Consider the following 15671-nt stretch of genomic DNA (forward strand, 5'->3'; position numbering starts at 1 on the left):
TGCAGAAACTCTAATATCACTTATGTTTCACTGATGCTCCACTGAGCTTGCAGCTATAGTATTATTTCAAGATCACAACAAAACCATTAAGCTCACTTATGCATTTTACCTCTCCAGTTCTATGGAAAAAATGGTTTCTTGACCTTAAAACTTGAAGAAACAACAAACAAACAACAAAAATATTGTCCTCTTACACTGTCTTATTAAATACAGAAATCCTGGAAGACGGACATCGTTTTTTCCCTAGTTGGAAGCCTAAGGCAGGAGAAAATTCCAGAATGTCAGAAAAATGAGGCTCTTTTTTCCTTCAATACCTGAGCACTTTCAAAAAGATGGGGGGGGAACCCTGAAGCATTTTAAACTGTTTAAGTATTTACATGGTAATTATCCCAGTGAGTGAGAGAAAAAGAGGAAACCTCCTGTTCCTTGACAGCCATGCACTGTGAACAATTTGCTAGCTGTCTTTGCATACATTATTCTGTCCAGACCTCTCAATTGTCCTTAGAGGTGATCTCCAGGATTGCAAGAATGCCATTTCACAGACGAGGGACCAGATTTTCTGAATATTTGCATAGTTTTTCCCACGATGATGCACTAGGTAAATTAGGGTATGTAAAGATCCCTTTGCCAGACTTCGAAGGAGGTTGTCTTTCTATTTTACCTTTACTGTAAAGTCTTGAAAAGTGTTGGTAATTACGTGCTACAACTGAACATTAATTATCCAAAACTTTCTTATCCATTAGTACCACACTGTCTCCAGTCCACTGAGATTTGGAATTAAATCCCCATCCCAAAGGGTCCAAAAAATCTAATGTCCAGTCTTCCTCTATAAAGTCTACATTATCTCTTACTATCTTCCAGGCAGAGTACCAGTGCCCACTCAGGAAGAGCAACGAGAATGGGTGCAGTTCTCTAAATGAAGCAACCGTTTTCTCCATTTTGGTCTAGTCTACAGCACTGGAATTCTGACTCCCTCTCTCTGAGCTCTGAGGGATCAAGTCATCACTCTAAAACTACCACCTGCCTGTCATAATCTCCTGTGGAGAGCCTGGTACCCTGAGACAGTATCTTTTGCCTTTTCTGGGCACCAGAATCTTCCCCCAGTGGACTGGCTAGGTACCTCAGCCTACATTCCTCCAGTCCTGATGCACTGCTTATCATCGAAGTCCCTACGTTTCTACAAATCAGAGGTTACAAAGGCCTATAGACTTTAGACAGGTAGTGTAAGTGAGTGAAGCTCGACAGACAAGCTAATGTGAACTGGTGCACAGCTGTGGGGTCCGAGGGTCTGGGGAGGAAGCTGCTACTGTGTGATCATCTGAGAATGTGGGCCAGGTGTTATAGCCTGTATGGATTTTTAAAAGAAGACAGAAATCTCAATATTTTATGTAAAATTGGTAACTAATCCAGTGGGTTTTTTTTAAAGATTTTATTTATTTATTTATTTGAGAGAGAGAGAGAGAGACAGAACACAAGCAGGGGGAGGGGCAGAGGGAGAAGCAGGCTCCCCGCTGAGCAGGGAGCCAGATGCCCAGGACCCCAAGATTATGACCTGATGCTTAACAGACTGAGCCACCCAGGCGCCCCTCAGTGGTATTTTTAAATGTTATGGAGACGCAAGACAACTGGACACTGCCCACAGGTCCTCCAGTTTGACTTCTGCCTCAGATAATTACTCAGCCCTGGCTTAAAAAGTATAATTCTCATTCTCACAGTCTTCTTCTTCTTCTTTTTTTTTAATGCTCACAGTCTTAAAAGTCTTACTTGCAACTAGGAGAGGTGAGCCAACAATATAAATTGATGTCTGAACATTAATTTTGGAAAAGTTTGATTACCACATCAATGCATTACAAAAGTAGTCCACTCTAAGTAGTATTGGGAGATAATTTTCCATGAGTTTCTCATGTTACTACATCTTGTGAGCAAAGACACTGACAGCCTTTGTTTCAGACAATCTGTTCAGGGATGTTTATATTGTTAACAGCCTTGGAAGAGACATACAGAGTCTCCCTCTAGAGCAATGCTAACTCCCCATTATAAAACATTCAGTTTTCCTAAACTCAGGTTTCCTCACTAGTACTGTAACCTATTATCCTATTTGTGTCATTCTGTGAAATTTGTGGATCGGGGGTCCAGTGAAAGTGGTAACACTCTGGCAATTGTTACTGTTGTGAGTGCTAAGTCCTTGGTCTCTGCCAGGGTTCATAAAACAGTGGCAGACTAACACATTCGGCTGCAAACAGGGTAAAATCTCAGGTTCTTCAGAGTTCTTGACAACTGATACTAGTTTTTCTTCCACTCTGAATTCTGAGTATGGTAGGTCTCTAAAATCCACAGCCTAGGGGCTCCTGGGTGACTCAGTCAGTTAAACATCCAACTCTTGGTTTCAGCTCAGGTCATGATCTCAGCGTTGTGGGATCGAGCCCCACGTCCGGCTCTGTGCTCAGTGTGGAGTCTGCTTCAGATCTCTCTCTCTCCCTCTCACTCACTGTCTTTCTCCCTCAAATGAATAAATAAAATCTTAAATAAATAAATAAATAAATAAATAATAAAATTCACAGCCTAGTGTCTTCTTCCGTACTATTTACCACATTTCCCTGAATCAGTATATCCCTGTCTTGCTTTTGGAAGTACAACATTGCCTATTCTCCATTAAAACAGTCATGAGCTCCCATCATTTCAAAAACCCAAATCTCTTCCTATCTCATTGTCTCCAACTCTTTGAGGCTTCCATCTTTACCTTCAGACAACAGCTTGGTGCTAGCAATAAAATAAAATGACGACGCAGGCAGTCAAGCTATACCTCCTGGATTTGAAACTGTATTTTGCCTCCTACTTGCTGTGTTACTTTGGACAAGTTATTTAATCATCTCAAGACTCAGCTTCCTTATCATATGAAATGAGGATAACAATAGTAATTAACTCCCAGTATTATTTGAGAATTAAATAAATTTATATATTTAATGTGCTTAGAATAGTATGTGGTACGTAGTGAGAAAGCAATAAATGTAATCGATTATTCAACTGAATATCTCTTCAGTAAATTAGTTAAAGACTCGACCTTAAATGCAGGTTATTTGCGACTTGCGGTCTAACTCTATTATTGGCAAGCTAAATGGTGGATAATTCAGGGTTAGGTAGTGCTTGGTCCTTTCTCAATTCAAATCCTCAGCAGTTTAGAAACGTATCATTTTCATAGGCTTTCTCTTCTGAAAAAACAATTTCCTACAAATGATATGAAGGACCAAATACTAATCCCCCTCAAGTCAAACAGTAAATGAACAAATATACTGTTAAAAAGAAACCACAGGGCCATAATGGAACCATTTAAGTTAAGGCCCCAAGTCAGTAAACCAAGACTTAATACTTAACCTAACTGCAGTTTCAACTCTCCAGGACTGTGTAACCTTTAACCAGTCAACATGGGAATTTCCTGGTCAGCCCTAGGAAGTTTACTGATAGACCCCTTCCGTTCCACCTAGGAGGGCAGCCTAGCCTAAAACAATGGATTCTTTGCTAACAATTCTCCCCACATCCCCCCACCCCTCCCGTACCTTTGAAAACCTTTCCTTTCCTGTTGCTCAGTGGAACTCTTTTCTGTTTGCTACATGGGATGTTGCCCGATTCAGGAATTATGTGATAAAGCCAATTAGATCTTCAAAGTTTACTCAGCTGGACTTTTGTTATTTAGCCATACTACAAAGGTTTTTCAAAATTGCCAAACAACTTTCGTATAGATAACTCTGTACACTCAAGATGCCTAAATACCATTACATAAACAGTAGAAGTTTTCTTTGCAGCCTTAATCAAAGTCAAGTCACCCAAATATTACTCGTCTGAAGCAATGTTTCCACTGTGCTGTGGCATTTCTAATGGTCGCAAATAACGTCACTGCTTTTCTAAGACGTATCCTTTCTATTTTCCTAAGCCTGTGACAATTAAAATAAAAATTTCAAAAGGGTAAAAGGAAAGAGGAAAAGCTACAAGAATCTGATTTGATTTTCCTACACTCCGTCCCTTCCTATTTCCAAGCAGCTAATCCCCTCTCAAACAGTACAATAGAACAGCTAGACATAAAGAAAAGGAGATAAAACTGGCCAGCCAGTGCATTGTTCTTGCTAATCTGCACCATTTACATAAGGGTTAGAAGGCTTGTTTTATCATTTAAACAGGCTTAAAAGCCTCTTTGCAAATGAGATTTAGTTCCTACAAAACAATGAATTCTAGCTATTTGGTGAGTTTCTGCTAGACAAGCACTGGGAGCTGACTTGGCAGTAACTTAAGCTAGTTCTTTGGCCACATACTGTATATGCAAAGATTGCTTCCAGCTGCCAAAACTGAAAAGTGTCAAGCTGATTAAATTCTTTCGAGGAGGTTAAGAGGCCAATAATATCAGATCTTAAACTATACCTGGGCAAACTCGTCTTTATGCAGGTGCTTTAAAAGAGGCTTTGAACCTTTAGAGCCCTTAGATTCTTCCTTTGAAAGGGAACCAGTAGGGCAGAGAGCAAATGAAATTCAGAGACAGAAAGACTTAAAATTTCTCAAACTGTGTAGTGAGGACAAGCTAAACTCTTTGATTCATTGTTGGTCTGAGTGGCATTGGACACAAGGATAAACTGCAGGACTAACTCCCTCACCAATGTTAGCACAAAGGATCTTTTGAAGGAAATGATTTTTTTTTTTTTTTTAACACAGAGGAGTTACACCCTTTGCATCAAAATCTTAGATTTAAAAAATTAAGATTATGTTTATATATACTATACCTATTATTTGTTTTACCTGGCACACCTTGAACAGATGTTCAGTGTGACCTTGGCCTGAGGTTCAGCAGGGTGAGTAGCACGACCTTGGTTAAATTTGCTCCCAGAAGGTACAAGGGTAGTTACTCCCTCCATTCTTAAATCATCAAGATCCTCTGTAACAACATAAACAATTGCAGAGAAAAAATTAGCCCTAATAGAATTAATAAGAAAAGTCCATGTTTTCAGGTATCTGCCAGTAGTTAAGTAAAACATTATTATTTCTGCTTTGCAAAAATATTACCTCATGTATCAGTTATTTTTCAAATCATTTCTAGATGTAGTTGGAGACATATATAAGAAAAGATTTACAGAAGAAAAATGGTGAGAGGCTGAATCCGTTTAGACAATGGGCAGATCATCATCTATGACCACAGAACATGGGTCCACCACCTTTCTGTAACCGTTCAAAGAAACCACACCAAAATCTCTGCTGCAATTAGCCCCAAATGGTCAGGACTTGGTCAATGACTGCCAGCTTCCCTATTTTTGCCTTTGCATCCCACTCAGAGCCAACCAAAGACAGACATATAGTCTTCCAAACTAATTATATAAGATCATTTGTTTCTAATTAGCTTGCCTTCACAGCTTCCTCATGCAACAACCTCTATTAAGCCTTCTTTGTTTTCACTCTTAACCTTTCCTTTTTGTTTTCGTGTGGGGAGGATAATATACTTGGATAGTCATGACCAAGTTTCACTGAATCCCCCTCCAAATTTTCCCAGGTCCTCAATCAAGACTTAAAAGATCTAAGTTTCCCTTGCAATTCAGTCCTGATATAATATGTACATGATCTCCTGTTTTATTCAGAGGACAAGGGCTCTGGTAAAAAGGATTCCATTTATTTGTTCTTATTTTTAGCAAAAGAGGGACATAAAGTTTCAAAAGATAAATTACAATTTTGCCAAAACATAATCCATTATTTGAGGTTATAACCTATATAAAGAGGGAAATCACTCTTTCCTGATAAGGCTATAGACTATCCAAACATCTTAGACCCCTCACAAAACAATCAAGAGTATTTCTGGTATAACTGGATATTGTAACCAACAAGTATCAAATTTTCCTGAGATTGTGACAACTTTCAGTTTAAGTCATAAACAGGCTTTCTGCCATCTGAAGACTTGTCAACAGACTCCTTCCATAGGCAATACCAACTAAAATCTTTTCTTCTACTTGCATATGAGCAATCTGGGCAAGCCCATCGAGTCTTAACTCAATTTCATGGGCGTCATAAAAACTCACCACCTTGACCTGGTTGCAAAAGCTTCTTCCCCTTGTTTTAAAGGCAGTAACCACCACTTCAAAACTTGGTCCTTTTGTTGAGCTAGTTATATAACCTTGTCTCTTGATCTTATGGATCTGTGTTCCTCATACAACATAGACATTACTGTCATCTGAGAACACAGCACTTTTCAGCGAGCTAATTAGCCTCCATGAGACTCTGTTAGTGTCTCATCCTCACATTACTATTTACCACTGCAACACCTTGATATGCTGTTCTCCTGACCCTACCAGGAGAAGAGAACTTCACGATTTTCTTAGCTCAGTTAGGGAACTTACTATACCCCATTCAGTTTTTTTGAAGACTCCCATTGAAAAGTCTGACCTAATATTATTTGTTGATAGATCATACTTCAAATTTCAAACTGGAGCAGAATATGCTATTACCAATTTAAGCTTGACTTTGGAATACAGCCCTTTACGTGAAGTAAAATTACTCTAGAAGGCAGAATTAATGCACTTACTTGAGCTTGTCAACTAGACAAAAGACCACAGAGTAAATATATACACAGACACACTTTAAAATATATACATATATATGAGTTTGGGATGCTTTGGAAACAAAAAGGTCAACCCTGTTGGAATCCCCATCAAAAATGGACAAGATGTTTGAGATCCTTTTACATGAATTCCTTCTTCAAAAGGAGGTAGCGATTGTAAAAGTTGGGGCTTATGAAAAAAAGAAATAATATGGGAGCTAAAGGAAATAATCTCTAGCATATCATTTTGCCAAACAAATGGCTTTAACCAAGGTTTTGATCCTATCTAAACTCAAAAGATAAATCCTTAAAGAAATTCAAAGAGACCATTATAAAATATCAACATTTAGCCCCTCATTTTGGAAAAACATAAAATGGAAAAAATGTGGTTCTAGCTTCATTTGCATAATCTCTGGTACTCTCAAGACAGTGCTTTGTGTCACTAGATGGTTTCAAATGTATATTAGCTAAATTTCTCCATGAAACTACTCATCATAGTACAGATAAATTGGCTATTATCTTAAATTTAAGAGAGCTGAGGTATTTTTTAAGTCACATGGACTTGTCACCAGCATTAATTCTAGAAAAACTGTAAATGTGGGACATGGCCAGAAACCAAAGCTTCAAGGGCCCTTTGAACACCTTCTGATGGATTTTATATGGCTTCCACTTTCCATGAGATTTCTCTGTTTTAGTTATTGTATGTCTATAGAATTTTAGGATGGGTTGAAACATTTCTTTGTCAAAAAGCTACCGTCTTTACAATTGCTAAAAATCTGCTCAATTCTGTGTTTCTAACCTTGGGAATATAAACTTTTATATCAAGTGACCAATGCACACCTTTCACAAGAAATACTATAAAAGAAATCTGTAAGGTATTACTCCTTATTCAGAAATCATGTTGCTCTTACCACCTACAAACTTCTGAGAAGGTGGAAAGAATCAATGACGTCCTTGAAATAAAACTAACAAAGCTTTCAGAAACCCTTGAGCTCTTTTGGTCAAAGGGACTCCTACCCACCCTTAAAGCAGTAAGGTCTGCTCCCTCAGGGACATACTGTTTGCTTTGTTGTGAACTGGTAACTGCAAGGCCCGCATGTTTAAGGATTTTACCTATGATACTATACTCAGGCACACAGACATCACAATATATTACAGGTTAAGGGTACATTCAAATAGTCTTCTTAAATGGCCTCTTTATGATATTCAACTATGAGGTTTCATGTATTGGAAGATATATCGGGGAAAAACTGCTCTTGAGCCTCACTGGAAGGAATTCTATCAGATATTGTTAGCGACAGATACAGAAGTAAAACTCCCTGGAATAAGTCCTTGGGTTCACATTTCATGACTAAAGAAGCAATCCAGAATCAACCAAATTGGAAACCTGACCTAATAGGGCACATCAGCTGAAGATTCTCAGAGATTCTCTAGAAGCAGTTGATCTTCCCAGTAGATAGATGACCCAAGACTCAACTTTAGAATAATTCACTCAAGATGGTGGACAGCTCCCGCACAAGATGCGGGATCAAAACATTTGCCTAATTCCTATCTTGTTTTTATCTGCGTACTTATAATCATTACTCATTTTCTAGAGACCCCTGGTTATTGCCCATGCATAATGGCCCTTTTTCTTTTATTTCCCTCTTACTAAAATTAGATCAGAGCATAATCATTATAACACCAATCTCAGATTATCCCAGCAATAGCCTTCAAGCTTACTGATTGCTGGATATGCTATTCCTCACTACACCCTAATGATGAAAATCTAAGGGAAATTCTAATCTACGGGAAATGAGATCAAAGGGAATTATAACCAATGGTGTTTTCACTTGTACCTACAGGGACAAATGACCTTAAACAGATCAATTTGTGACTCTGCTAGTGTCTCTCTCTTACAGAAAAAGAGAGGGACCTTCCTAAATTGATGGGCCAATTATTTGTCATCTGGACTAAAAGAAATACAAATATGTAAGCCAGCCAATGTAAGGCTTTTGTTCTAACCTCATGTCATAAATAATTCCTTTTTTCCTGGATATCCATGTGTTCCTACCAGATACTACTTTCTTTGCAGCTGGGATAATTAGTCTTGCTTGTCTCACTAATATCTCATGCACTTTAAGAATAGTATTACAAAATTTATCTGTACAAAGACACTCTAACTCTATATATCATCAAATCTGGAAATTACAATTGAGACACAAGCTCCAAAATGAGGCTACCTTTGATTATTCAAGCACATTACCTACAGGTTACCAATTCAGAATTTATACAAACAATCAAAGCAGTGTTTCCAATAATAAGAATCATACAAACAAAAGACTGTAAGACATGTGTTATTATAACTTTGGCAGAAGTTATAAAATTATACCACTTATAATCTAGATGGAATATAGATCAATCTCAATTCCTTGGCAAGAGTAGTAATAGACAATGTAGATTTCTTGTTCACTAGTCATGATGGTATCTGTGCCATTTCTAATACTTCTTGCTGTACTTGGCTCAATGAAGCACGTAAGTTACAGAAGGCAATATATTATCTTAAGGAAAAAAGCTATTTGGCTCTATAAGATTGATCTTTATGACCTGTGGGATTATTCTCTTGGCCTTGGTTAGACATTCAGGTTTCTGGTTCTGAAGAATCTTAAATGGAATTTTAATTATTCTTGTTTATGTCACAGTGGTCATGATACCAGTCCATTTAACTTTATCACTTAATACTTAGTGCAAGTTTTAAATGCTTCTATTAGCCACTTTCTTACCAGATGATCACCATGATGACACAACATCAAAAAGATTAAGAAGCCCTTGTGATACAATTGATTATGGAGACAAGTGAACAATCATCAACAATCATCTGAAGATGTGGATCTTTTGGCCAACTTCCTGAATAAAAGAGGGGACTTAGAGACTGAACATACAGACAGCGGAAAGATCATACAGGACATTAGAACACTATCCACAACCTCTGTTGGAATCAACCAGTGAAGCCTCAGCAGCAGTTATCCCCAAAACATTCAGGACTTGGTTCATAAAGGCCAGCTTTCCTCCTTTTATTTCCATTTCTAACTCAGAACCAATCAGAGAATGTCAAATATGCTCTCCAAACCAAGTGCATAAGGCAGTCTGCTTCTAGTTAGCTTGCCTCCAGGTTCCCCATGCCAACAGCTTCCAATCAAAACATACCTCAAGCCATCCGTCCACCCCATCCCCTCCCCCAACAAACAGTAGAATCTCCATGCCAGAATTCTCTTTGTACTTGCAAATTCAAGAGGGGTATTTCATAAAGCCTTTTGAAGATAGCCCAACCACCCTATCCCCATCTGGGTATCATCCTTTTTTTCTAGCTCAGAATAACTATCGCACTATGGGAGAAAAAGAGAACCCTAGAGTGAGAAGCCTGCTAGAATTTACTTGCTGGTTCATTGGAGACTTTAGGGTGCTGTAAGCTAAGTACCCGAGCAGCTGTGGTGGCTGTGAACTGTCCAATGAAGTTGTGATGATGGTAGTGCAACTGGCTCTTGAAATCTTGGGAGAAGCCTTACTCTGAGAAATCCTCATCCTTTCATTCCTTACCAATATTTGTTCTGCCACAGAAGGTCAATAAGCTCCTAAAAACTATGGAGTACTTGCCAAGCTTTAAAGGGCAATACAACTATAAAGAATCCTGCATCTTATTTAGTCATGGAAGAATACTAATAATCTATGTTTAGTTTGCAAAGGAAAAAAAAATACAAATCTAGGTCTCCATAGCTCCATCTCCTTAACAACTTTATTATAGGGAGCAGTTGTCTAGGATTAAATAAATCAAAAGAAGGAAACAGAAATGCCTAAACTTTAAAAATTTTGGAAAGTTTACACAAATTGAAAGAGAGAGAAAAAACAAATTAAGGAATTTGAGAAAGATCCTGTCCAAGGAATTTTCTTTTTTTTTTTTTTTTAAGATTTTATTTATTTATTTGACATAGAGAGAGACAGCGAGGGAGGGAACACAAGCTGGGGGAGTGGCAGAGGGAGAAGCAGGCTTCCTGTGGAGAAGGGAGCCCAACACGTGGCTTGATCCCAGGACGCTGGGATCATGACCTGAGCTGAAGGCAGACACTTAACGACTGAGCCAACTAGGCGCCCCCAAGGAATTTTCAATACCGGATAAGTCAAGGGAAGAAATGCAGAGCGCATTTCCTAAATATAGAAAACTTAGAATCTGAGAACATCAATGGTATCAATGTTTCCTTCTTCTTTTCTTCCTTCCCTCCTTCTTCTCTCCCTCGCTCACTCTTTTCCTCCCTCCCTCTTCCTCTTTGTCCTTCCTTCCCTCCTTTCTTCCTTTCTTTACTTCCTTCCTTCTTTCCTTCTTTTCTTCCCTTTGGGCCTTTTTTCTAAATAAAATATTCTCTAAGATATTCCCCCACAATAGGCAGCCCAGTGTTGTAGATAAAGTCGATATACCATATACCATCTTTGTGGTAAGTAGATACAAATTCAGTCTATTAAGGAGAGACTTCAGGCAACTAGAAATTTCTTTAAAGCAATCAGGAATACATTTTTCATCCGAGAATCTCATGAGTCCTAAGACAACAGTGGTAGAGAAAGATTATGTAAAAATAATCTGATGGAAATTTTAAAAAATATTCTTGGCTCTATTTTGATACTTTGAAATCTAACTATCTAGTGGATGTTAATGTCTACTTAAGAAGGTAGGTAACTCTAATATAATGTGATTAGCCCTATCCCAGAAACAAAACATATAAATGTTTTAAATGTTATGGAAAACAAGAAAGCAACAAACTGAGGTTTAAAAAAAAAGAAAAGACAAAACTGCCAGATACTGTCTATTAGCACTTGGCACTATTCTAATTATGTAGAGTATTTTCAGTTTTCTAACTGAAATATGAACGATAAAGGAATTATTGGAAAGCTGAATACATTAAGTAAGATGTGAGTAAAAGAATACAGGCCAGAAAAGGTGGTAAAGGGCTTTTTGGAAGGATGGAAAAACATGAAAATGTACACAGATTTAAAAGTACATAGTATTTTGGGGAATGTTATGCAGCTATTTGACTATAACCTGAAACGTATAGGGATATCAGGATGCAACACTGGAAAACAGCTTAGCCTCAGATAATGAAGGGTAATAAAGTGATCAAATCTGTGTTTTAAAGATAACCATAGGTATATTTATTAAACAATTTTCTAAAGTTATACAAAATTTTTAGAAATATTCTTTTTGAACATAGTTATAATCTCTATAATATAGATACATATTATATGTAATACAATATATAATCATGATAAAATACTCTCCATTGAAATGAATACATTCAACTATCATATTTAGTGAATAAGTTCATAAATACATTACTCATAACTATGAATGCATTTCTCATTAATATGTTCTTACATAAGGACTTACAATTGTACATGCAACTAAATATCAAGAATATATTTGATATAGTTAATGCAATCAATGTATTATAGAACTGTACCATCCAGTTCATTAGTTATTAGCCACATGTTGCTATGGAGCACTTAAAATGGTTAGTTTGAATTACGATATGCTGTTAAGAGTAAAGTAAACACAGGATTTAGAAGACTTAGCACAAAGAAAATAATATAAAATACCTAATTTATAACTTTTATATTGATTACATGTTGAAATAATAATAGTTTGGGGCACCTGGGTGGCTCAGTCACTAAGCGTCTGCCTTTGGCTCAGGTCATGATCCCAGGGTCCTGGGATCGAGCCCCACATCGGGCTCCCTGTTTGGCCAGAAGCCTGCTTCTCCCTCTCCCACTCCCCCTGCTTGTGTTCCCTCTCTAGCTGTGTCTCTCTCTGTCAAATAAATAAATAAATAATCTTAAAAAAAAAAAGAAATAATAGTTTGGGTAAGCTGGATTAAATAAATTTTATTATGAAAATTAATTTTACCTATTTTTTCCTTTTTTTTTAATGTAACTACTGGAAAGTTGAAAATTACATATGGTGCTCCAATTTGTTGCTCACATTGTATTTCTATTGGACAGTGCTATTCGAGAATATATTTCATGAATATGTTAATAAAAATTATATTTTTAAATAAATGGAACTATGCTATATCTCATAGCTTTAGACTAAATTAACATGCCTTAAATTGATGCAAATAAGAACACAGTCACTGAATAATATGCAAAAAAAAAAAAAAAGAAGATGATAGGAAGGGAAAAATAAAGGGGGGAAATTGGAGGGGGAGACGAACCATGAGAGACTATGGACTCTGACAAACAAGCTGAGGGTTCTAGAGGGGAGGGGGTGGGGGGATGGGTTAGCCTGGTGATGGTTATTAAAGAGGGCACATATTGAATGGCGCACTGGGTGTTATATGCAAATAATGAATCATGGAACACTACATCAAAAACTAATGATGTATGGTGATTAACATAATAAAATAAAATTAAAAAAATAATATTTCTGTGAATAATATAATCATATTCATTGACTCTATTCAAAAGATTATTTCCTCTGAGTACTTGCTATCCTGTTATCTGGCTTTATTTTTTTCTTATAGCCCTTATCACTACATGAATACGTATATGCACCTGAATTTATACACATATATATATATATACACACACATATATACAGAAGACAACATACATAAACCCTTGCAATTCATTTATTTTGAAAAAATTGTTTCTTTTCTGATACCTCAAGATAGGAACTAAGTCTTTCTTGTTTCCTATCATAATCTCAGTGTTTTAGAAGTGTGTCTACCACAGGATATTCATTGACATTTGCTGACTACAGGACTTTTTTTTTAAAGGATAGCCCTGAGTTCCTGTGAGACTTTACTAAAAGCACTTATCAGACACCAGTCTCAAGGGAAGATTTCAGTATAATCTGACAAATTCGGTTAATTATTTGACAAACTGATCTTTTATATGGAATTGGCTTTTTGGAAATGGGTTTCTGAATACATTTGTTGCACTTGTCTATAGCCCTTTGGAAAGGTAAAAACTGAAAACAGGGAGATGAGGCAGGAAGGAGTGTTTATCAGTAGTGAATGTATAAGCTTCTGAGGGCTTGGAGCAAGGAAGTCACAATAAGAAGCGAGAGAAATGTGTTAGAAGGTCGTTTCAGAGGAAGATTCAGTAGGGTTCGTGATTGAATGTGAAATCCTAGCAGGTTTCTCCAACATTACCTTTTTGGGGAATATAGAAAGAGAGAATACCTTTGGTTTGGCACACGTTGAGATGGAGCTAGCTGTCTTCAAGATATCCAACCGGATGTTTGGTAAACAGAAGGACAAGTCTAGGGCTAGGACGGGAGTGTGGAGTGAAGTGATAGACCATATGGGGGGGAAGCTGATACAGTTATCAGCCTAGCAGTTAAAACCAAGCAGGGTCAATTCTTACGTTAACTTTCTCTACCGGTGAAATGATACATTATGTTAATATTGTATTAAAAAAAAGAGTGCCGAACTTATTTTTTTCATAGTAGAAAATACAAGCAGTTATTTATTTTTAAAGGTAGCCTATAAAATTGTGCGGCATCCTTTGACTCACGGGGACACTACTGAGAAAAATGAACTAATTTATGACTAAAGACTGTGAACACTTTATACAATCTAAATAACCAAGAATTAATCAAGCAAAGAATTGTTTTTATTTAATTTAAGGAAATAACAGCTGCCTAGATGAAATAATCTCAGGACTTTCATTTCATTCAAGTGTAATCCATGAAATAGTTTACAGCTGCTTGAACTAGACAATGTGGGATATGAGTGAATTTTCACATCTGTTTCTGGGAACTTTATAACAAAAATTAAAAGCTTTCCAAACATAAGTCCCTTCACAGTGATTCAGTGAAGGGTTACATAAGAATTATATGGCAGTTTTTTCCTGCATTGCAATTGGTTTGTTGATTTACGTTGATAGTGATGATTTGGTCAAATATTTTAAGCAGATGTTATATATTCTGAGTGAATTATTAAAAATAAAACAAATGTTAAGAAAATACATAAGAAATTAGACAAGTTTAAATAAAAATATTTATGAAAACTTTTGTTATGTGAAACAGCTATATTTCTTTATAAGAAGGAAAGAAAAAATAGAGAGCAAAACATAATTCACTTTGCTGGGACAAATTCTGGTTGAAAGGTACAGGAAAAATGTTAAGGCCATGCTTCTATTGGTTCTCTTTCTAAAATCATGCCTGAAATATGAGTTCAGCATTCTTTCTTAGTACATCAGAATAGTACAAGTTAACCAAATTTTTAAATAGTAAGAACAAAGTCGTAGATATAAAAAATTATAGGATGTAATTTTTTAGAATGACCTTAATTTTTAAAAAATTTAACTTAGAATTGCATTTAAAAAAAAAAGTCTTGTGGAATTTATATGCTGTGCTGGTTTCCCTCTTTAAAAACATAAGAGAGAGCAGGTTACAGAATATTTACTTTCCTTGATCACATGAGATCAATAAACAAAGAAAGTGATTAGACCAGTAAGTTAGGGAAAATGTTTACAGAAATTTAAGTTTACATATATTCTGTATCTTCTATTAACTGAAAGGAGCAAGAAACTTCCTGAGATATCTTTGCTAGCTACCAGTTCCTGTTTAATTTCTTTGACCTTCAAGAGCCAAACCCATCATGACCACAAACATTTGTAAAAATTGAGGCTAGAATTTGTTCGCTTAGTTGCAAATGAATCACAAGACTTGTGCTAATTGAACCCATCATGATGTAAATTGTGAAGGTTTTTCTGTTAGTCAGAAAAATTAAGACATCTGGGAGTGGTTTTCTCTTTCCAGTCTGCAAAAAAATACTACTGCTTCTAGCAAATTCAAATCCAGACACTACCCAAAGTCTGGTTTCTGCATTAATGTATCTTTATTTTTCTTAATTTTCACCCACCACAAATCAAGAGATTATATTGTGTAAACAACAACAAAAAATTGGCTTTTCTCCGAAACTTTTTACCCTTGGAAGGTTTTACAGATAGAATTTGTGAACAATTCTCTTCCATAAAACTTACTGAAATTCCAGGCATGTGGACTCATGTCAGGTAAAGTTATATAAGCACAGTGGCCTGATATAAGTTAAAGCCCAGTTACAGCCCTAATTGA

The 15671-nt window shown here is 36.6% G+C and overlaps 1 protein-coding gene across 1 annotated transcript in view; it reads right to left on the bottom strand.

The window, feature by feature from the left end:
* Window positions 1-15671, bottom strand: part of C5H8orf34 (chromosome 5 C8orf34 homolog) — a 372149-nt gene that overhangs the window by 114917 nt on the left and 241561 nt on the right. Inside the window, 1 exon segment of the mRNA XM_078072311.1 lies at window positions 4783-4918. Coding sequence (XP_077928437.1) covers window positions 4783-4918 — 136 coding nt within the window.

Source organism: Halichoerus grypus, chromosome 5 (genome assembly GCF_964656455.1).
Source record: "Halichoerus grypus chromosome 5, mHalGry1.hap1.1, whole genome shotgun sequence".
Classification (NCBI taxonomy): domain Eukaryota; kingdom Metazoa; phylum Chordata; class Mammalia; order Carnivora; family Phocidae; genus Halichoerus; species Halichoerus grypus.